Below are 23,247 nucleotides of genomic sequence, written 5' to 3'. Positions count from 1 at the left end.
TTCATGTTTTTTTGGCGTTCGCATGTGCAAATTTCGGGAGAAAATAAGTCATATACATGGAAATCAATCCTACTCATATTTGGTATATATTGTTGTTTTATTCAGAAATGGCGAATCTACAAACATTTGCGTTGTATACAGAGACTGTGTGGCCTAGATTTCAATCCGGTAATTTTTCGTTGGTGGACGAATGTAGAAGGTAAAGGGATTTTGCGGAGTTTGAAATGTTTGTGAAATATCGAAGACACTTGGATCAACACAATTGACGGTCTATCGACATTTGTTGGCGATCGGGAAAGTGTCTAAATTGAAAAGTTAAGTCGCACGTGTCAATGTGTCTTTCTCATTCGGTGCGACAAAAAAACAAGCAGAGCACATTGTTACTGTGGATTAGAAATGAAGCATTTATAGCACCAATAAACGCCAAAGCAGTGTAGACAAAGTTAATCCATCAGAAAGTCAAGTTTGGGGAGGATTACATAAAAAATTTCATTTTATGTATGCGATGGAATTTTGAAGGAGTGGTCCATTTTAAATTTCTACAAAAACAAATGCATTATTTTAAAGAAAAAAAATTAAATCTAAAAGAAATAAAAAACCAACACTTTTAATTAAATAGTGATAGATTCAAATGGATATTACATAATTGATTAAAATTCTGCCGGCACGTATATAATATAACCCATGTGTGTAACTAAATTAAAATGTATTAATATTGTACATTCGTTGGATTTGTATCAGCGTTATGCAAAAAAAATACGCGGTCTATCAATAAGTCACTGTTTTATAAAAAATGTGAAAAAGACAGGCAGTACTTAAGTAGTTCGCGTTGTGCGCAAAATGACACAAAAACGCGTGAATGGTCAAGTCAGTCATATGCGCAATGTGCTTAACATTAAAAAAAATAAAACATAATAATGTATAAGGTTTTTGCTAAAAATAAGTAAAAAAGTACTTACACACAAAATACAGCTACGTTTTAAAAAATAATATCATTTGACACAGACTTTATTATATCAATAATAATAGTTTTTAAATACTAAAAAATTAACATTTTCTAGTTAAAAATCATAATTATATAATGCGCACAACAAAACGAAAAACAAATCGTGTGTCACTAATAACATCTTTATTCAATATATTTTGTCAAAATAAGTGTTACATTTATCAGATTTTATTATAAAACAAAATCTTATATTTACTGAATTAAACTCTTGTTTAGTAATATGTCTATAATTTACAATCATTAACCCACATTTATAAATTAAAATTGCAGCGCAAAATTGACTTTATCATTAACTTTTTATGTGCCTCTCAACTTTTATTAATCAAAATTGGCGTATAATTGTAAGTATAAAAAAATATTTTTTTTTAGTAAAATATTATATTGAATGAAAACCGAAAATAAAATGTATTTTTGCAAAACATATACATATATAAAAATAAAATCGACCTTATGGTGGAAAACTAGTGATACAGCTTAATTAATTAAGAGCAATTTTTTTGCAAAAATAACTTTTGTAAAAAATAAAAAAAATTCAATGCGAAATCCACTAAATTACAACCCTTTATATATTCCAACACTCTAATTTCCTATGGGGTAGCATTTATAGCGTGAAAATTATACATATACATTTACTGCTACAAATAAAAATATAGTAAAATATTAATTTTGATCCATTAGAAATAATAGAATTTGAAAAAATCAGAATCGAGTATGCGACCTTTCAGGTGATAAACATGAACTGTTATTATCTATTTATTTCATGTTACACGCGACACAATTATAAGAAAAAAAAATGAATAAAACAAATATAAAATATTTGTTCGTAACAAATAATCTTATTTGATTTCATCACAAACCAAAGGTCGGTTACATTGAAACAAAGATTTTTTGTTTTAATGTTTGACACAACAGGTGCAAATTCATCGAAAAGATCATTTGGTTGTGATTGAAAAGTAAAAAAAGTTATATATCACCGACAGTAAAGAACGAGACTCACGCTAGTCCTAACGAAACCGCTCACAGGTATGCACCCACCTGCTGTTGGTGCGCCACGATGCAAAATGGACGGGGTTGTCGGTTACATCTGGTCAAATGTAGTGTGGGTGGTAGACAGGGTAAGAGGGGGTGGACATGTGCGCGCACCCCGACCCCTGTCCATTAGATAAATGACGGAAAAACTGGAAGCGAGAGCGCACTTGGTAGGATTCACCCACCGTGGAATCGATAAGGGGCGATGACAGTTCGACAAGGTCGACTATGACCATTATGACATGATCACGATAGTCGAGGAAGGGGAGGGGGGTTGAAAATTACAGGCGCCGACTGACCTAGGCGTTGAATCTGAGACGCGGAAAAAAATATGCTGATTAAGGGACGGGGTGTGTGGGTCGTAAGATAAACTTTCCATGAAACACGCGCGCTTCTTCAGCGCGAGCGTTGGCGAAGCTATTTTAAAACGAGAGATTAAATCGTGAAGCTTGAGCCATATATAGTAAAATAATTGCAGTTGCGTAATCTGTAAGGTGCTGTCAATGTCATAGACTTCAGTTTTAGATTAATGTTTTTATTGAATGAATGGCGCCTGGCAAAAAAAAAACAATTTGTTTAATAGCGATTAATAACAATAAGATGAAATAATTATTAATCTAAGAATAGATTGTTGATATTAGAGTAATATAAGTATCATACTATTGAAGTAGGCACAATTTTATTCGCTGTCGTTGCATTAATCATAATAAGTTGAAGGTATAATATAATCTTCCGCCAGTGTGTTTCAAACTGTATGTATGTAATATATCACTTATATGTTAGTACTATGCGTTAGTAACACATATTAGACGCGTAGTTTCATTTCATTATTATTAAAATGTTGGACATTTAAAAGGTTTGATTAAAAATGTATTTAAAAAAAAATGGCGATCGGCAGTTATTGGGTATAGATGGCATTTAAAAAATATATTTCTTTAAAAAAATTCTTGGAAAAAATTTGATTTTTTAATATTGATACATAAATTTAAAAAAAATATTTTCTTCATTAAGTATACATGGTTTAAATTTAAACAACGTTTATATTCATGGATAGATATCGAAATCAAATAATTTATAATATGATCAGGACCGCCGAGAGCGAAACTGGACCCTGGGAAAACAATGATTCCGGGCCTCATTACAAAAATGGTATTTTAATGGTATCGTAATATAATTTTTTGAATAAATAATAATAGGTACGAGTTAACCCTTTCGATGCTACAAATAAATATAAAAATTAGCCACCGTTGCGACATATTTTCTGAAATCATATTTTATGCAAAATATTTTAATGAGGCATTAAAAATTATTAAAAATATCTACACATAATATTTATCTGATAATTAGTTTACTGCTCAGTGTTGCCATATAGTGAATTTACAGTCCAGGCCAAAAGCAATAAAATCGTGCCATCGCAGTGAAAACGCTGGATTATCAAGCGTTTATATTAAGACTTTTTATAACCATATTACGAGTGAGAATCGAATAAAGCTCATTTAAACCGAATTTTGGTCAATTGGAGAGCGCAAAAAACAATTACCACTTCTCAGAAGTCAAAAATCCACGTCAAAAGCAATAAAACCGTGTCGTCACCGTCGCAGTGGGAACGCTCGTTACCGAGCGTTCCCACTGCGACGGCGCCGACACTATTTTATTGCTTTTGACGTGAATTTTTACCTTCTGAGAAGTGATAATTGTTTTTGCGCTCTCCTATTGAACAAAATTCTGTTTGAATATACTTTGACCAGTCCTCTTATATTATAAGTCCATAGTAATATCGGTAAGGCTATGATATTTTAAACATAGTGTAATATTGAAATGCAGACACACTATGGAGCAATATGTGAGATGCTATGTCTGTCTGTACTAATTTTTTCAATTATTTTCCTCTGAAAAATGAGTTAGCTAAGTTTGTACTTTGACCTTATAAAAGTTCTAAAACTATAATTAATTTTTATGTTTCCATTTTTTAATTTATTTAATTTAATTTGTATTTTTTTCTTAATGCATAGAGTGCCACACATGGCTTTATAAATATTATAGTTAATACATGCAGTGTCATATAAGGTCTAATATATTTCTGTCAATAAAATTTTAAATAGGTTAAATATTTTTCCTCGATATTTCCTAACATATTTTTGTCGCAGCGAAAAAAAAATCCAAGCGGTAAGTGGTTAACGACAGTTTTACTCAGATAATATCCTCTTTTTATATTTATTATCACAGTCAATTGTGCACAACAACCTCTAAATTAATCAAAATAAATTTAACTGTAAAATGTTATCACAATAATGTTTTTCTTGAACGTAAAATAAGTCCATTCCTAATAATCATAATTGATGAATTTACTGCCTTTCATTCCTCCTATTCACCATAATTACTTCACTATGCTAAGTGTAAAGGAGAAATAAGATTGCACTATGAATAAGTTTGTTGTTATTAGTTATCTTAACGAAGTAATTAACTTTTCATACTTGTTTATTTATAAATTCATTATAATATAACTGCAATTATTTCTTAAGGAACTCGATGATTTGTTTACTTACATGTCATGTATAATTATTATTTTTTACATTAAAAAATACATTCCAGAAAAGTCAACTTCAATTATAATATATTTTTTTATTATTTAACCCATTGATCGCGGATGACACCTATAGAAGTAATCGATAAAATCGCCAGTATGCATTGGACACCTAAATGTGTCACGAACTTTTGAGCCCTGTAATATTTTTTTTGAATAATTTAACATTAAAAAATACTTTAATTTATTGAAATAATATTTAAATAACTTAAATATGTGCTCCCTACAGCTGCGGTGAAGGAGCTTAAAGTGGTATGATTATCACCCGAATTGATTAAAGTTTATCAATATTTTTAGGTTAATTACAACTTTCAATAACGGAGAATACGTTCGTTTATGTATCGTTAGTTAAAGTTCTAACATAAGTTTATTTTCATTTGTGTCATTTTTATGCGACGATTACGTATGGAAATGAATTAAAGGTATGAAATTAATTAACGGGAGAAAATTAATTCTGGAATTAGGGGCTGACAATTAAATAACATCAGAGTAGAATAGAAAAATACGTTGCGAACAACGTGCATGCTTTTGTGTAAAGTTTTTAATGAGTTTTTCCCAATTTCCCACAGGAAGACTTAAAAAACGTAATTTTAGCTCAGTCCGTGCCAAGATACATAAACCTAGGTATGATTGTTGCGTAAAATATTATTGAAAATTGGCTCTGGCTAGAAGTTTCCGGGAAAGCAATTAAAACAGTGGACATAATATTACGGTTATAATTATTATATTCCGTATACAAGGTTAGAACAAATCCGAACGGTGGTTTATGCAAGATCGTAAGCGCAGCTCCCGGTAAATGAGTTAAATCTCACTATACGAAAGGTCAGAATGATTTGGACGAACATTGGTTGAACATTAAGTTTCTATTTTATCCCACACGTTAAATTTAACGAGTGTTACATATTAGTAAAGGCGACATATCTTTTAAAAACATTGTATGCGAAATGTGTTACGGCATGAGTCGTTAAATACAAATCTTTATAGTAATATTAAAAGATACAGATCCAAGTAGCTACGTATCAACACTATAATATGTTAGACAAAGATTGGAGAATTATCGACATATTAAAATGTAGAAGAATATACGATAAAGGTAGCAATAAAAAGCGACGAATTATTAGAAGATATCGAAATATTATGAGGAGTGAGACAATGATGTGTTTTATCACCTCTGATTTTCAACGTAAATTTAGAAAATATTATTGATAAAGCATCGCTGAACACATACCAAAGACTATGAATAAACGGAGTCCACTCGAGTCCAGTCCGCTCGGATACGCTATATCGTTTGTTTACGATGATGAGAAAAAACTGCGATTCTTAGAAGATCCGAGGGACACAAATCAATTAGTTTTATGAGACTCTTTTAACAAGTCTTTTGCAACTGATTTTGTGGCAGTGATTCAGATACAGTCCGTCCAAGATATGAACGCTCATCGTCACATTATTGATGAGAAAAATAATAGGGTGACCATGTGAAATTACAAGTGCAATAAATTTTTACTTTTTTAATTTAATTTGTTGAGGACAGTGTCAAATATCACTTTCTTACTTATGTTGTTTATTTATATACATATTTAACTCAAAAACATGATAGCAGTTTTGGAATCACTCTCCGGGTTGAATATCTGTTTAATATAATATTTTTTAAAAATACCAATAGAATATTACAGGAATTGTTTCATTGATTACAAAATAACACAACATGACAGTAATTTATAATAAAAATATAACACATTATAATTTTTAATTTAATTTCCAACGTATGGTCACCTTACCATTAAAACAGCCCTTATTTAGTATTGGTAACGTTCTCCTATCGGTGTAAACAAATTCGCGGAAAACGGTATATGTATGCATCCTTATTTTCAACACAACGATGATGAGCGCTAACATCTTGGATGGACTATATAATGATTTATATGTTAATACTATGTATGAAAGTTGTGATAATAATATCTTTATAAAGCAATAAATGGGTAACACATAGTCCGATTCCAAATCATGACGTGATTTGTTATAAATTTATTTAGTAATAGTAATTATGTAATTTGAAAAGCGACCGCTTAGGGTAGATTATTATAAAAATGTGACATAATATAACTATATCTGTCATCAGCAGGAGGGGGGACAAATTCGTGGGGCCCGACTCTAGAAAAAATCACACTAAGAATATATTCATAAAAAAACTAAGAACAAACATCAAATAACAAATCTGGACTAAACTGTTTTTTTTTGCGATGTATGTATTTCAGGTATAATATTCTTTTGCTTTTTTTATACATATTAAAATAAATAAAAGGGAATGGAACATTGCCTTCAAAAGCACCCACTTTCTAGGAAGTACTTTCACAATAAGCATTATTATTCAAATGTATTTTTTTTGCAGCTCCCCTCTTGAATTTGGCCAGAAAAATGCATGTCATTCAATGAAATACTATGAATCTTAATGAAATCGAAATAATAAAAAAACGACTACTTACTGGCCTACTTTTGCCCCTACCTTAAATAAAGGTGAAGTGCTGTTCCTGATTCTAAACCAGATATTCTGGGGTTATCCCTCAAAGAAAATTTTAAAAATGTCTTACATATGTATATTTGTTACCAATAAAAATATAATTTATTTTACAGGTGCTAGTAAAATATATGATTTCAACTTTTTTTATGTTTTTTTAATATACATATTTACATACTTATCATTATTTTTTACACATTTTTTTATTTCTTTCCAACACCAAGTACTTAGCTCTCTTCGATTCTGGACAGTAGAGCATACAACAAAAATTCTGAATTATTAATTGTCATTAATAAAGAGCAGAGGACCCAGATAGCTAATATTTTATTTCTATATAAAACATCGAAATAAAACAAATATAAAAAAAACTTGTAAATATTCGATATTATAGTTTTAAACGATAAGAACCGAGTTGCGGCTATTCGCTCAAGCGCGACTAACGACGCAAGTAAATTAACATGAGACCAACACAAATCGAATAAATTTATAATTTATAGAATAATATGGGACTATTTAACCCAGCAGCATTGAATATGTTGCAGTGACAAATATTAAGCAAAACCCATGAATAATTACGGCTGGAAATAATTAAAACCCGACTGAATACATATAAAAATTAAATTAAAATCCGAGGATAATTTACTGAAAAACATTAAAAAAATACCATGACCCAATTGCAATTTTTTAATAAAAATGATATATTAAAAAACAAGTAACATCATTGCTAGTAACCCTAATAAAATACCGAACTGGAGTATTATTATGAATTCCCATTCGCAAAGCATCAGGCAACGCTCTTTTTACAATAGGTACATATGTATTTATTTTTTTTCCATTGATTGTTTGTTATTACATACGCTAAGGCAACAAAATGCCAAAAAAATAATTGCTTAAGTGAACGTGTTAATGAAACGAGTACCAAAAAATCGCATACCTATCGAATTACAGTTAGCACTACATTAAAACATTGTGAATGCATACAGTTACTATGACTGTTCAATGAGGTACGGATTACAAGATCGAAAACAATGCAAGGAGATTTAATAATACTTATTAATACATATATTATAATTAAATAATATGTTTTTATAAACGTGTAGTAGAAAATTTTATGAAAAATTCCGTCAAGCAGACCGCAAGGATTATTTGTGAGTATTTAAAAATGCTCACAAATAGTTTTTTATTTCAAGTTCTATTATACAAAAGTTTTGACCTTTTTACTTTTTTTTTATGATTTTTTACTTTTGAAATTTAATTTATCCTGATCAAAATAACACATTTATCACAATAACGTTATCCTGATAACAAAAAACATTAAACAATAAATAAATATTCCATACGATAAATATTAAAAAATTAAGGCTTTCCAATTTGAAATTTATGATTATTTGAAATTTTGGAATGGTAGACACTTTTAAACAAGATCTGCCTAAAATACATAATGTATTAAAATATCGTTTTTACTATTTTTAAAATATGGGTCAGACAAATCCAGAGCGCGTGGAATTAGTAAAGCGACTTAAAACTAAATATTGAGTAATATTAATAATATAAACAGAAAATGTCTTATTACTTTTAATTAGGATATCACAATCAAGTAATATTGAAACTAATATTTGGTCTAACTTAGTTTAGATAATATTTAAAGTTACGCTCTTAATTTAATACATTTTAGAGATCATTAAATATACACATCGAAAGTATGCTTAGGATCTAAATACAAATAATGTGACTCGGACAGATTCGAAGTATCAAGAGATGAAGAAGGGCATTGTACTTGATGAAAACGACAAAGTTAAAAAGTCCTGTGTCAAAGTATCACATGTCCTAGTTTCAATAGTCTTTTGGGAATCGGTAACTGACCTCAAACTTGGCCTTGTCTGGTGTCATATCTTGCCGGCTTATGGTGTTGAGGTCGGATTGCACGAAACTCCGATTTATGACTGAGTCACTTTGCCGAGAGCCACACTACTTTCACCATCTTCTAAAGGCGCGTACACACTAGGCTAACCAACGTTGGTTGCCAACGCATTGTCATTCAGCCTCATCCTCATCAAACCCCATGTGGAATCGCAGTTAGCTCTGAAAAATCGTCAAACTTGCTACCATTTTTATTAATTATAAATTGACGTATTATTAAGTGGCGTTTAAATTACAATTTAACCGGCCGATATTATGAGGGAAGAACAGGATTTATCAGTCGTCGCATGTCGCAACATTTTTTTACTGCAAAAATCTAATCAATAAAAGAAGAAAAAATTACGCTGGTGGATGATGGATGAAGTAGGGAGTAGTGTGGTGGAACAAAATTAAAGTCTTAAACCTGAATTGGACTATGGGCTATTTCATATTTTTCCCAAATGATTTATTCATTTGGAAAATACATTTTTTAATACAACATACACCCGTTCAATAGACAAGACAAATTACAAATTAACCAACGAAAGGTCGGCCTGGCGTTCACACTAGGAGAGTTGTCCCAAGACTAACATAACACCAACCCTATGATATTACCGAGCATCATAATCAAAGCCACCGCTTCATTGACTCTGATTTGCCTCCCGTACACACTAAGCAAATTTGCTTAGTGTGTACGCGCCTTAAGACGAGCGATCTTGAAAGTTCGCAGCCCAACTTTGTGCCGTTTTGAAAAACTAATTTAAGATAATGCGTGTCGATGATGTAAATGTTAATAATATGATATCACCTATTAATTTCGTGTAATATATTTAATGAATTATACCTTAATATCATGAACTACAGGCTTGTTAAATGTTAACCGCTTTGCAGGCTTCGTGTCATCCGCACGGGACAATGTCTGGCCCACGCGAAGCATTCAATTTTGAGGAACAAATCACTTCGAAAAGCTCAGTGCTTATAAACTCGGGGTGTTTTTGAGATTTCCGCGGAGACTGGTCGTTGGGATTATTTTTAGAATTTATCGAAGTCCCAGATGCATATATTTGTAAATTGTAGGTGTGAAATTGTATCCCATGCACTTTAGATAAATTAAATTAGCATGTAGCAGTGGAGAATCTCTTCGCCCGAAAGAACAAATCGTGTTTGCTTACGTAGTTGCAAATTTAACTATTTAAGCATTCTAAAACGTATATTCAAATTACATTTACATATTATAAATTAACATTGAAGTGAGATTTAAAATACGAATTGTTGCAGCGCTATCATTATGTTTAGAAAGTGACAGTTTTTCTGCACATTTTTGGTGTCATTTTCCGGACGGTAAACCAAAAAATGAGAGACAATAAAGTAAACTGACGACCGCTACCTAATGAGACGTGTCGTCAAACATAAATTTAGATAAAAAAAAAGATAGTGACTGAGGTCAACGGTATGACGTCCACCATAACATGCATATAATATTTATTTATAAGCATGTTATTTTAAAAACATTATTTTTATTATACGATGCAATTTTTTTTAATAGGCCGCTTTAATAATCCAGGAACTGTTGCTGAGCCATTGTATTGTTAGAGACAAATACGAGGTAAAAGAACGAGTTTTTATGCAAAATCGTAACGATGACGTGCAGTTGATATAAATCTGATGATTTTAAGTGCAGCGATAACGATTGATTTAATTCTAAGCCGTCAGATTGATCGATGGAGTGCATATATTAGAAAAAATTTCCGTTTGACAGAGGCCACTAGAATTAGTTCATTTCTGCATATACAAATCAGCATTGGTTCAACGCGTAGGAGTGACTTTGGAAGCTGTATAAATATTTAAATAAGTTCGTTAATCTTTCGATACTTGAGTTGTCCAATCGAGTTTTAATTGGATCGCAGTTTTATATATACATTTCTTAATGTTTATGAATGTTTAGTCTGCAATCATATTGGCGATAGTTTATGAATAGTTTCCATTCTTAGCTGGAAACTTAATTACGGCTCTCGATATTTTTCCTCATATTGCACTCTCAATTCCGGAATGACGTGTTTAATTGCAGATTACTCTATACAAGAGCTAACTGCTATAGGACAAACCTTATCGTATTTAAACAGGTTTATTTTTAGAAACGTCTTCAGTTTTGACAGTAGTAATTTCATCTTAATTACACGACATTATCAACTCCCCTCGTATAGTATTTATTTATGTCGTTAGCTCTTTACTACAATTTATAAGTATTATTGTTATAGTCTATCAAGACAGCTTGGAAATCAGTGAATAATTTTACATTTAGATCTAATTGCACAATTTACAAACTAATAATTTAAGTAGGTATGTGTCACACCAAGGCCTGCCAAGAGGGGGGAGGGGCCCGACTCTGGAAAAAATCATAGCAAGAATATATTTATAAAAAAAAAGTAAAAACCGACCTCAAATAAAGAATCTGAACTAAACTACAATTTGAAATGTATGTGCTGATGTATTTCAGGTATAAATTGCTTCGTCGCTTTTTATACATACAATAAATAAAAGGAGCGGAACATTGTCTTCAAAAGTACACAATTTCTAGTCAGTACTTTCACAATAAACATTATTATTCAAAGGGACAGATTGTAGTTTCTTGATGCAGCTCGGTTTGTGTTAAAATTTGTTTGCATATTATTGTTGACTTTATTGCTTTTTAAACGTTTAAAAAATATTAGACACGAGAGGAAATATTTAACGAATGTAAATTAGTAGCAGTACATTTAAGTACATAAGGAAGAAACAAAGAAATAACGAAAAGTCAACAACAGCATCAGCTGAATTATATAAATTTAATGTTTTTATAGATTGTATTATCGTTAATTCGACAAGTGGATTTAATGCAGCAAAATAAATAAATAGTATATTCAGTGTCATGTTCTTATTCCTAAAATCCCAAAAATATTTAAAAAAAATGTAATTTTAGTAAAATCATATCAGAATATATTTTTACCAGTAGATATATATTTTAAACAGTGAAAATATAAATTATTTGGCAAATGCTAGTAAAATTATATGATTTAAACTTTTCTATATGTAGTAATATATACATATATTTACATACTTATCATTATTTATTTACATCTGATGTATAAATGTTAAAGTGAATTATTTTTTTGGTCGAGTTATATTTTCACTAGTAAAATCCAAATACATTTTTAGCAGTAGATATATATTTCTACTAGTGAAAATATAATTTAACTGATAGGCACTGATAGTCTATTTTAAAATGTCTATGAAGCTCAATTTAACAGTTGCGAAACGTCCATTTGCTGTTCAAACCCAAACCTAACTTAATGAAAGTTCTAAAACTAATTATAGTTTTAAAATTTTTTTCAGGTCAAGTACAAAATACAAACTAATCCAACTCATCGCTCACATCTCCCATATTGCTCCATATTTGTCTGCATTTCGATATTACATTATGTTTTAAAAATATGATAGCTATCTTTACCGATATTACTATGGACTACTAATATAAAAGGACTGATCAAAGTATAACCAAACCGAATTTTGGCAAAAGGAGAGCGCGAAAACAATTATGATATTGTATTTTACAAAATAATAAAAAAATATAAAAAAATATTTTTATGTTTTCTTGCGGCCCACATAAAATTAAATCTTACATTTTTGGCGCATACCAACGATCGAGTTTGAAAGGCCTGTCTTAGATGATACATCATAAAATTTCCTATCGCGTATTTGTGTTAAAGAAACGTATTTAGACTAAACTGAGATAAGTACATTTCTAAAGTTCACAAATGTTAATCTACAAGTTTATTTACATTTCGGTTTAGTTATTCAAAGATTACAATTTATTGTAATAACTCAAAGCAAACAATCTTTTACTTAAGCTGTTTGTGCAAAGTGTAATTTATTCTTATTTAAGTGTTTTTTTATGGAAAATCAGTAATTTATACACAAAATTGTATATTATTAAATGCATAATCAACCGTATAAAACACGTACAAGTTATTTTTTGCAACATGCAGAAATTTATACATTTTTTAAAATTCAAAATAGTTCAAAATTATACTCATAAAATTTTGTAGTACACGTCTATTTTAATCACATACAAAAAATAAATTAATATTTCACTATTATATTGTATTGTGTTTTTAAAAAAAAAAAATTTTCGTTAATATTAATATTAAGTAAGATATGGTCTTAAAATTTGGCCATAAGAGGTTTATATTTTTAAACCATATTTTTTTTCAAATTGAATTAAATATATGAATTTAAATTGTATGCGATATAATCAACTCACAAGTTAAGGTTATGTATGTATTCGCAATTTTCTAGCCAAAGAGCGTACTCGGTCATATTTCATGACACAACATGGTCTTATATATTATATTTACGTCAAAATAACAAAATATATGGATCTGTCGCGTTTCTACGCCCGAAACATTCGGATGTTAAAGATGGATATGGCTGAAAAATGGCGCGTAATGGCCGTCGAGACGGTCGATCAAAAATTATGAATGAGAGGTGGTGCAGGGCTGACTTACCGATTAACGGGTAGAAGAGGAGAGGAGATAGCAGCAGTCGTGACAAGCCATCAGCGCAGATGACGCTCGCGCGCTCGGCGCGAACCGCACTGACATATGACAGCGGAGCGGGCAAGGGGAGCGGTAAGCGGGAGATGTTGCACTAACATAATTGGCAATTATGACGTCACAAGCGGGCATGTATTTAAAATTTTCAAGACTATATTTGAACAGATTTAGACAATTGATATTACTTTAAATATTTCCAAAGTATTAATAAAAGCAACCTGTGTATTTCTATTGTATTATATACTTTTTGCGAGCAATTTAATTTAAACATTGAGCCCCTTTTACGCAATAACTAAAGATTAAAACATAGAATAACTATTTGTAAAATATATAATGTAAATATAAATAATTTAAAAATCAAAAGTAAAATATATATTGTAAACAATAAAATTATCATGATAATTTTATTGTTTACAATATATATTTTACTGTTGATTTTAAAATTATTTATATTTACATTATTTATTTTACAAATAATTATTTTATATTTTAATCTTTAGTTATTGTGTATAAGGGGCTCAATTGTATCTGATTTTAAACGTGATTTTATATCTGTAATTATCTCATCCAGCATCAGAATAAAAATATTTTTTCGGTAGTATTCGTCTACTTTTTCAATACAGTACATATCAACCAAAATAGAATATCGTAAATAATATAAACCTCCAATATAAATTTAATAAATAAATACTATTATGTATTTTATTTTTTAAATTGTGTTTAAATGTACAATATATTCAATTAGGCCGTACATGTTTTAAAGTATAAAAATGGAAACCATAAGTCAACAAAATAAGCTTATAGATATTCTTGAACACTATTCTGGATCAATTGAACCTAAAAAAGTTTTTTATATTATATTTTTTCAATATCGGCGATCAAATAAATAAGTATTGCTTTCAAATATAAAAAAACCTGTTTTAACTCAATACAAGCTGTAGTCTGCAATCATTTCCGTTATATTCGCGAGTTACTTTAGGGGAGCACTCTCCAATTGCCACCTTCAATTTTTGGTATTTTGAAGAAAGCTTTTGCTACAGACTCAGCAGTGACGTCGCAGTGTTAAGCTTGAAATTTAATGATGTTGCAGCTTCCCGGTTGCCCGGTTACCGGTGGTCGGTTGGCAATTTCAATAATCGAATCGTGTTTTTCTTCAGCTTTCATTCTGTATTAAATACAAATCTGGTAAATTCACACTTTCCGCCCCCGCGGTTATTCATAGTTATGTTTTTTCTGTCGTATTTACTGTTTTCGTCTGTGAAGTCTATGATTGGAGCACTTGCCAACTAATTATTCTGGCAATGGCTATCCTTTTGCTCAAAATTGTTAATCGAAATATTGATATTTTCTCGTGCACATATGTGTGTGAGCGTATATGTATTTGTATGCATGTATTCGTATATGTATATAAGTATACATTTGTAGGTATTTTTTTATTTTAATATATTTTTGTCCATTGTGACAAATTAGGTTTACCTGCCTTAATTTTATCAAATAAATAAATGTTATGTCATATACTAATGCTTAATATTATCAGTTTGTGTTAAAAATATAATTAGCGTGAAATTAAATACGTTTGTATATAGAGCACACGGAAAAAATTAAAAGCAACTAGATATAATCTTTTTCGTTTAGGGAAATTACCGAAGATCGTATTTTTTTTTCTTGCTGGCAGCACAATCAACGTTTTAACTTTACGCCGTTGTCTCTAGCTGTCAGTTAGTGTCGCGCGTCAGTGTTAAACCTCCTTGGCTGCCATTATTCTTCAAAATGGACACAGATACACAGGTGGTGGAGGGTAACACCTCTGCCGGCTGTCAAATGTTAGAAGGGAACATCGAGTGCCCAGATCTCGTTACAAATGCCGAGGGTCAGTTAGTACCAAGTGAGTAGAACTACTTCTGTAGTCTCTTGTGTTTGAAGTACCGCTAATTTGCCATTTACGTTTCAAACGTTTCAGATGAAAAAACAGAATGTAAATTGATAGAAAAGGAAGAGCAGGGAAAAAAGTTGGAAAAGGGTCCTGTCACTGCTGCCGGTCTTCCGCAATTATGGGAGCTAGTCAAGTCCCCACAGCTCGATGTTAATGCTGATGGGCAGTTAGCACCGAGTGAGTAGAACTTCTATCGTCGCTTGTGTTTGAAGTACTGCTAATGTACCATTTAAGTTTCAGACGTTGCAGATGAAAAAACAGAATGTAAATTGACAGAAAAGGAAGAGCAGGGAAAAAAGTTGGAAAAGGGTCCTGTCACTGCTGCCGGCCTTCCGCAATTCTGGGAGCTAGTAAAGTCACCACAGCTCGATATGAACGCTGAGGGGCAGTTAGTACCGAGTGAGTAAAACTTCTATAGTCTTATGTTTGAAGTACTGCTAATATTCCATTTACGGCTCAGACCTTGCAGATGTAAAATCATAATTTAAATTCATAGAAAAGGAAGAGCACAAACTAAAGTCGGAGAAGGATCCTGTCATTGCTGCCAACCTTCCGATATCCTGGGAACTGGTCAAGTGCCCACCGCTCGATATGAATGCTGAGGGGCAGTTAATACCGAGTGAGTAGAACTTCTATAGTTTCTTATGTTTGAAGTACCGCTAATGTTCCATTTACGGTTCAGCCCTTGCAGATGTTAAAACAGAATTTAAAAACATAGAAAAGGAAGAGCACAAATTAAAATCAGAAAAGGATCCTGTCATTGCTGCTAACCTTCCAATATCCTGGGAACTGGTCAAGTGCCCACCGCTCTATATGAATGCTGAGGGGTCGTTAATACTGAGTGAGTAGAACTTCTATAGTCTCTTATGTTTGAAGTACTACTAATGTTCCATTTATGGTTCAGACCTTGCCGATGTAAAAACTGAATTTAAATTCATAGAAAAGGAAGAGCACAAACTAAAGTTGGAAAAGGATCCTATCATTGCTGCCAACCTTCCGATATCCTGGGAACTGGTCAAGTGCCCACAGTTCGATATGAATGCTGAGAGACAGTTAGTACCGAGTGAGTAGAACTTCTAGTCTTACGTTTGAAGTACTGCTAATGTTCCATTTACGGTTCAGACCTTGCAAATGTAAAAACAGAATTTAAATTAATAGAAAAGGAAGAGCACAAACTAAAGTTGGAAAATGATCCAATCGTTGCTGCCAACCTTCCGATATCCTGGGAACTGGTCAAGTGCCCACAGCTCGATATGAATGCTGAGAGGCAGTTATTACCGAGTGAGTAGTACTTCTATAGCAGTGGTCATCACGCTATCCACTTTTCATCCAAAAACATACGATTTACTCGCACAATCATATTGTAGGAGTTGACAACCAGTTAATGTGATATTATATATATTTTATTTTGTGCGAAATAGACCGATATGTTTTTTTATAACCGGGGATGTAGCACAGACGAAATCCTTGAAATGAGCATTGCCACTTCAACAAGAACAAGAGAGACAACTAATATTCTTACGCGCATGTATCGCTCCTCTCTCGGATACATCTGCATACGTAGACAACGCATTTACAAAATTATTGCAGTACGAATTTTTGACGTATCTGTTACCAGCAAACTGTTTTTGGATTCGGTACTCACTAGTTTTCATAGTGCCTTTTTAAAAATTTAAAATAAACTACCAATCTTCTTCTGCATCATTAGAAAGTAATAATATTGTTGGAACGAAACCAAAAAAAACTGACTTCCAACTTAACAGAAATTTTATTTTTAATTATTTTTTTTAATTGTAATTAATTGTATTTTAAAATATGTATATTTTCTATGTAATTTTTTTGTAAATATATTTTCTATGTATGTAAATTTGTATCTATTATATGTATATAATTTATTTATATCACTATATAACAAAAATATTTTATGAATTTTTTAAATGTTTTTAATTGCGTTTTTTAAATAAAATATCATATGTGGAAAAGTTTACGATCTCTTCTAAACTCTCCAAACTATGCCGATACGCTGTAGTTTCCCGATAATAACCTTTATTGCAGCGCAATTGTATTTTCGTGCGACTTATACGATTTTATTATTCTGACTGGGCTCTAGCACGTGCGAATGTATGTGTGTACAAATTGGACACTGACGTTCAATGTTCTAGTGGTCTATTTACGGTTCAGACCTTGCAAATTTAAAAACAGAATTTAAATTAATAGAAAATGAAGAGCACAAACTAAAGTTGGAAAAGGATCCTATCATTGCTGCCAACCTTCCGATATCCTGGGAACTAGTCAAGTGCCCACAGCTCGATATGAATGCAGAGGGAAAATTAGTACCGAGTGAGTAGAATTTCTATAGTCTTATGTTTGAAGTACGGCTAATGTTCCATTTATGGTTCAGACCTTACAAATGTAAAAACAGAATTTAAATTAATAGAAAAGAAAGAGCACAAACTAAAGTTGGAAAATGATCCAATCATTGCTGCCAACCTTCCGATATCCTGGGAACTGGTCAAATGCCCACAGCTTGATACGAATGCTGAGGGGCAGTTATTACCGAGTGAGTAGAACTTCTATAGTCTCTTATGTTTGAAGTACCGCTAATGTTCCGTTCACGTTTCAGAAGGTACAGGTGCACAAATAGTATGTAAATCCATAAAAGAAGAAGAGTTAGAGGACAGTCTTCTCACCAATGCCAGCCTTCCGCTATTCAGGGGGAACCTACAAAAGTTTCCACAGCTTGTTAAAAATGCAGAGGGGAAATTAGTACCGAGTGAGTAGAATTTCTATTGTCTCTTACATTTGAACTTTTGCTAATGTTTCATTTACGTTTCAACAGTGAAGACTGAATTTATAAATATTGAAAACAAGTTTCGAGAGTTTAGAATCAAGAAGGAAGAGTCGGGTCTTGAGTCGCTAATTCCGGAAAAGATCGTCGACGTCCAAAATAAAAATGGCGTAGTAGAATTCATCGTTAAGTGTTACAACACCCCGTCGTTGCAGCAAGTGCCATCTGAATATGCTAAGAAGCACTGGCCGCAGTTAGTCATTAAGTACTATCAATCTATTACTTCTTGGGAAGAAGAACCATAACTTGACGATCCCCATCGAAATCAATTGGAAATAATTTGTATAAGTTCTTACTATTTTAGTTTTAATAATATTTAAAAAAAAAAACAATTAAAATGGACACATCAGTCATTCAAATGTGCAAACCATAAATGAAAAAGATTTTAAAGAAATTTATTTTCTGTTTTATTGATATTATTTTTATGTATCGTTAATAATTCGTTAGATATTAGTATTTTTTATGTGGTTCTTTAAACTTAACTTTTACATACATTCATATGTAATATATCGATTATTAATTATTAACGTAAGAGTGATTTCCTTAAAAAGGAATATTGCACCTATTTATGTGCAACTATGACATCTCAAAAAATATTTTTGATCTAATTTTTGTTCAACTCTGGTTGCATTGGTGTTTTTCAAAATCTTACTCTATTAGCTTTTCAATATCATGTCAACATAAATAGCATTTATTTGATATTGTCGCAAACAACGGTATAACGTTGTATATCAGGAATGGGTTAAATTCATAAAGTAAACACGTTTAGCTAAAAATTATGTAATAAGCAAGTTTTTTTTTATAATTTTATACTTTTAAATGGTGGGCGAGTTAACCTGATTTTAAATTTGATTTTGTCTAAACCTTGAAAGTTACAAATGGTTCCAAAAATGTAGTCAACCTAAAATTATTAATAAGTAAGTAATCTATTTTAAAACCAACTATTAAAATAACATTTTACATTGATTTATATTATATTAAACAATAAGATTATGTATGTGATAGTGTTTTTAAAAATATTTCCTATTATATATTATGAATATGTAAGTGTTTTAGTAAGATAAAACGTTTTATAATTTTTGTAGAATTTATTTTTTGATTTTAAATCAGTTAATAAATATTTTTCATTTATGATGGAAAAATAAATAGATTTTAAACAAATATGTACATTTTAATTTCAAAACCTTACGACTTCCAAAACCCATTATTGATTTTTTCTACATTAGATTATTAGAAGCAGTGGCACGGTGGGAATAAATGGCGATAAGAAAATAAGGAAAATTTGGGGATTGAAAAAATATAAAATACAGATTGACACATTTTTAGATATAAACTGCAACGTTTGATTGAATGTAAGCTGTCTCGTAAAGTAACAATACTGTCAACGTCGTTGTGTTGAGCTTTAGGTTAAGTTGGGTAGTCAAAAGTTGGGACGGAATACGCTGTTGGCAGTCACAACGATCTCGGATATAAAGAATATTTTTGTCAATTGATATATATATATAACATGTTTATACTTACACTGTTACATTTAATTTACAATATTTGCATTTTGATTTCTATTTATGTATTGGAATTTTGTATTGTATTATATACATATTGCAAACAAATGCTGGTTTCTGATAGGCAAATAATTCAACTAAAGCCTTGGATCATTGCTGAATTAAATTATTAACTATATATAATATTGTTTTATTAATTTTTAGCCTCTACCTAATATATACAGCTGATCTCCCAGAGGCAGGTTCAGCAACAATAGCGACATTTGCGGGCAATGCAGCTGTGATCGCTTCTCATCAGGACCTATTGAAAACGTTAAGAAACCTCCAGATAAACCATTGATACACAATGGATGAAAAATTTGAGAATTGAAGCAAATACGAAGAAATCAACAGGTATTTTTAATCAATGTGAACGTTACGTTCACATTGATTAAACATACATGCCCGAATGTGTCGCTAAATGGTAAAATATTACAACATAAGAAATAGGTCAAATACCTGAGAGTATATTTGAACAGAAGAAACATGGCGGAAACATATTTTTAGTAAAACGTAAACAACTTGGAATTCAACTTCGGAAAATTCATTGGATGATGGAAAGAATATCACAGAAGACACTGGAAAACAAGATATGAATGTACACATCAGTATGGACATACGAGATTCAACTATGGGGCCTGTGCTTCCACCATCGCCATCATCCAGAGATTCCAAACCAAGGTGTTACGAATGATAGTTGACGCTTCCTGGTATGTTTCTAATGACGTTAACATAGAATCAATAAAAGACGAAATAACGAACAAATACACGACATACAGAAACAGACTAAAACTCCATACAAACAAAAAGGCAACCGCAACTTAGCTGTTAATATGACGACATCAGACGACAAGAATATTATTATGTTCGGTGAACTAGGAAGCAGGCCGGACTCGCAACCGGCCGTCGTGAGTCCGCCAAAGTCGCCAAGAGAAAGTGTCCGTCACGCCATTATTACCAGAGTTCTGCCAAGTTTTGTCCATTTTTGCAATCCTGTAAATATAAATACAGTGGTACCTCGGTAAAGTGGCTTAGTGAAGGGGGGGGGGGTCTGAACCACCCCCTTGACGGAGCACGGCCAGTGATTTTATGTTGATTAAATATAAATTACAAAAATTACCTTGCCTTTTTCTTGACAAAATTCTGGCTACGTCACTGCCTCGGTATAAGTCCTTAATCCGTTCCAGATCCTTGGACTTATACCAAATAGGACGTATACCAAACGTATTTTTCGCGCGGTGTTGTAACTCATACAAGTTGCGCATGCGCGATGTGTCTTTTTGACTCATAAAATTTTTAGCACGCACGCGGGTCGTATTCCAAACGAATGTCTTATACCAAGCAAAATGTTCCTCGTCCAAACAGGACGTATACCAAGTTGGACCTATTCCAAAGTGGACGTATACCGAGGTACCCCTGTATATATAAATGGGCCCCCTACATACTTAAACTTATTAATTGCATTACAAATTATGTTGACAACCTCAGTAAATGTGACCTTAGCTGAACGTAGTTTTTTTTAATTAAAATTTTAGATACACAAAATGAGTCGCTGAGCCGCTTACCGCCATCCCGCCGGAGCTTTTTTGGATTTGTACTCGAGCTGGAAGATCACCGAGACGAGGGGCCTGCGATCCCTAAGGCCGGTTTCACACGTGCCGGATGGATTTGCCCGGCGCCGTGTAGTGGGGGTGGTGTTGTATGGGCAGCGTCGGGCCGGCGCCGGGTAGATTTGTCCGGCACGTCTGAAATGATAGGTACTAGCCCATACAACACCATCCCCCACTACACGGCGCCGGCCCGGTGCCGGGCAAATCCACCCGGCACGTGTGAAACCGGCCTAACAGGCCCCCATCGTTAACCGCCGACGCCGACCACGTGACCTAGGAACTACCCGGCGCCGCAACACGCTTCCAGCGAGAAGCCACCCAAGTGCCATCGTAAACCAAGCTCGACCAAGCAGGACGAGGCCCCGCAACTTGGAGCCTCTAATGCATGTCCCAATGCGCACGCTCTGTGACGCACCATGTGGCCCCCAATCCACTCCCTGCTGCACTGACGCACCATGTGGCCCCCAATCCACTCCTGTACATGCGCGTTCTGCTCGCGCCCCTTGGAGCGTTGTTCCATACCGCTTGGAGCGAAGCACGCCGAGCGTCGCTGGAGGCTGCGCCTCATAAAACCCTACACGCGCCCCTGGAGCCCTACAAGCAAAGCCTGCGCCGCCGCACCATACGTCACGACTATATTACCTTTGCGCCGCCAAAATTTAATTATTTTTCCATTTTTTAAAACCAGCTTCACCGTTGATATTATGCTTAAAAAAGTTGCGGTTATAATTAAAGTACAACCACAACCCTTTTAAGCATCAATTTAATTGTTAATGTGTATGAGACTGGACTTTATTGGAAACGAATGCCAACACGTACGTTTATTTCCATAGATGGGAATACCGTTTCTGGATTTAACCCTTAATTACTCGCATGGGGTCAAAGCAATTTCGCATTAAAAAATGAAGCATTTGCTGTTTCTCGAAATTCCCCGCGCTCTTGCTAGCTTCATAATCCGCGTCGAAGTTTGTATTCCTGTAGCGAAAAAGTCACGGGAGTGGAAGGATGTGTCGCTGCGCTCTTAAGCGGTGACCCCGTGCGAGTAATTACGTTACTTTTTTGAAAGAGATTGATTGGGTTCCGTGGCCGTTCAAAGGTAAAGTTTACATGCCAAGCAAACCAAATAAATTCGCTATAAAAAACCAAGCATTGGTAGACTCCAAGACATTTTATTTGCTGGCCTTTGAGGTTTATTTTGGCAAACAGCCTGCGGGTCCTTACCAAGTCTCAAACAGCCTAAATGACATAGTAAAACGTCTTGTAGAGCTGATAAAAGAGAGTAACCGTAGACAATTGGTATACGAGCGTGAAACTCGCAAATGAATTATTGGATCCACCCTACAAGCTCACTTTAGTTGGAACACTCAAGAAAAACAAACCCGATATACCTCAGGATTTTTTGCCAAACAAAACTAGTAAAACTAAACGCAAAGTTTGTGTGCAATGATCACTCTCAAATATACTGTCAACAGTGTAATAAAAGTGATTCGGAGAGTTCCTAAAAATATTCTAAAATTTTAACTTTATCTCAGTATAAGTATAAATTGTTAATTTTTGATAATTATTTTAATTTAGCTTGTATTTGTTTAAGTAGATATTTAGTTAATTTTATTCCTTTTAATTATAATAGAATTAATAAAGCACTTTAATAATAAACAAGTTTTATTTACTTATATATTTAATAAATAAT

The 23,247-nt window shown here is 32.6% G+C and overlaps 2 protein-coding genes across 17 annotated transcripts in view; one reads left to right on the top strand and one right to left on the bottom strand.

Annotated features, from left to right (window-relative positions):
• The window catches only part of LOC148234044 (tetratricopeptide repeat protein 39B-like), a 44,195-nt gene extending 30,484 nt beyond the window's left edge, over positions 1–13,711 (bottom strand). Inside the window, exon 1 of one of the 2 annotated variants that reach the window (XM_088187985.1) lies at positions 13,578–13,711. The gene's annotated coding sequence lies outside the window, so the exon portion shown is untranslated. Of the gene's footprint in view, positions 1–8,997; positions 9,128–13,577 lie in introns of those variants that run through there. The other variant, XM_088187986.1, reaches the window with a different exon arrangement.
• A 1,581-nt stretch (positions 13,712–15,292) lies between these two features.
• On the top strand, positions 15,293–19,567 carry LOC148234043 (uncharacterized). 15 transcript variants are annotated; one of them, XM_088188055.1, is made up of 11 exons: positions 15,299–15,510; positions 15,586–15,735; positions 15,799–15,957; positions 16,055–16,177; positions 16,241–16,399; positions 16,499–16,621; positions 16,702–16,839; positions 17,776–17,898; positions 17,981–18,118; positions 18,182–18,331; positions 18,398–19,567. In XM_088188055.1, the coding sequence occupies exons 1-11, from the start codon at positions 15,396–15,398 to the stop codon at positions 18,649–18,651; spliced, it is 1,632 nt and encodes a 543-aa protein (XP_088044181.1). In that variant the 5' UTR covers positions 15,299–15,395; the 3' UTR covers positions 18,652–19,567. The 15 variants fall into 15 exon arrangements, with proteins under 15 accessions (XP_088044188.1, XP_088044181.1, XP_088044187.1 ...); XM_088188056.1 differs by having other exon boundaries at positions 15,319–15,510; positions 16,250–16,399; XM_088188048.1 differs by having other exon boundaries at positions 15,319–15,510; positions 16,250–16,399; positions 16,463–16,621; positions 17,761–17,898.
• Positions 19,568–23,247: the final 3,680 nt, after the last annotated feature.

This window comes from Plectrocnemia conspersa, unplaced genomic scaffold (assembly GCF_051122295.1).
Source record: "Plectrocnemia conspersa isolate PC_06_02 unplaced genomic scaffold, ASM5112229v1 ptg000006l, whole genome shotgun sequence".
Lineage (NCBI taxonomy): Eukaryota > Metazoa > Arthropoda > Insecta > Trichoptera > Polycentropodidae > Plectrocnemia > Plectrocnemia conspersa.
The sequence above is the reverse complement of the archived record's forward strand: the minus strand, read 5'-3'. Positions and strand labels throughout refer to the sequence as shown.

What these genes read in the sequence shown, in the direction of transcription:
- LOC148234043 (XM_088188047.1), top strand. Translation starts at nt 15,396, where the DNA reads ATGGACACAGATACACAGGTGGTGGAGGGTAACACCTCTGCCGGCTGT. An exon ending in CGAGGGTCAGTTAGTACCAA is followed by an intron (nt 15,511 to 15,585) that starts GTGAGTAGAACT and finishes CAAACGTTTCAG; the next exon opens with ATGAAAAAACAGAATGTAAA. An exon ending in TGAGAGACAGTTAGTACCGA is followed by an intron (nt 16,622 to 16,701) that starts GTGAGTAGAACT and finishes ATGTAAAAACAG; the next exon opens with AATTTAAATTAATAGAAAAG.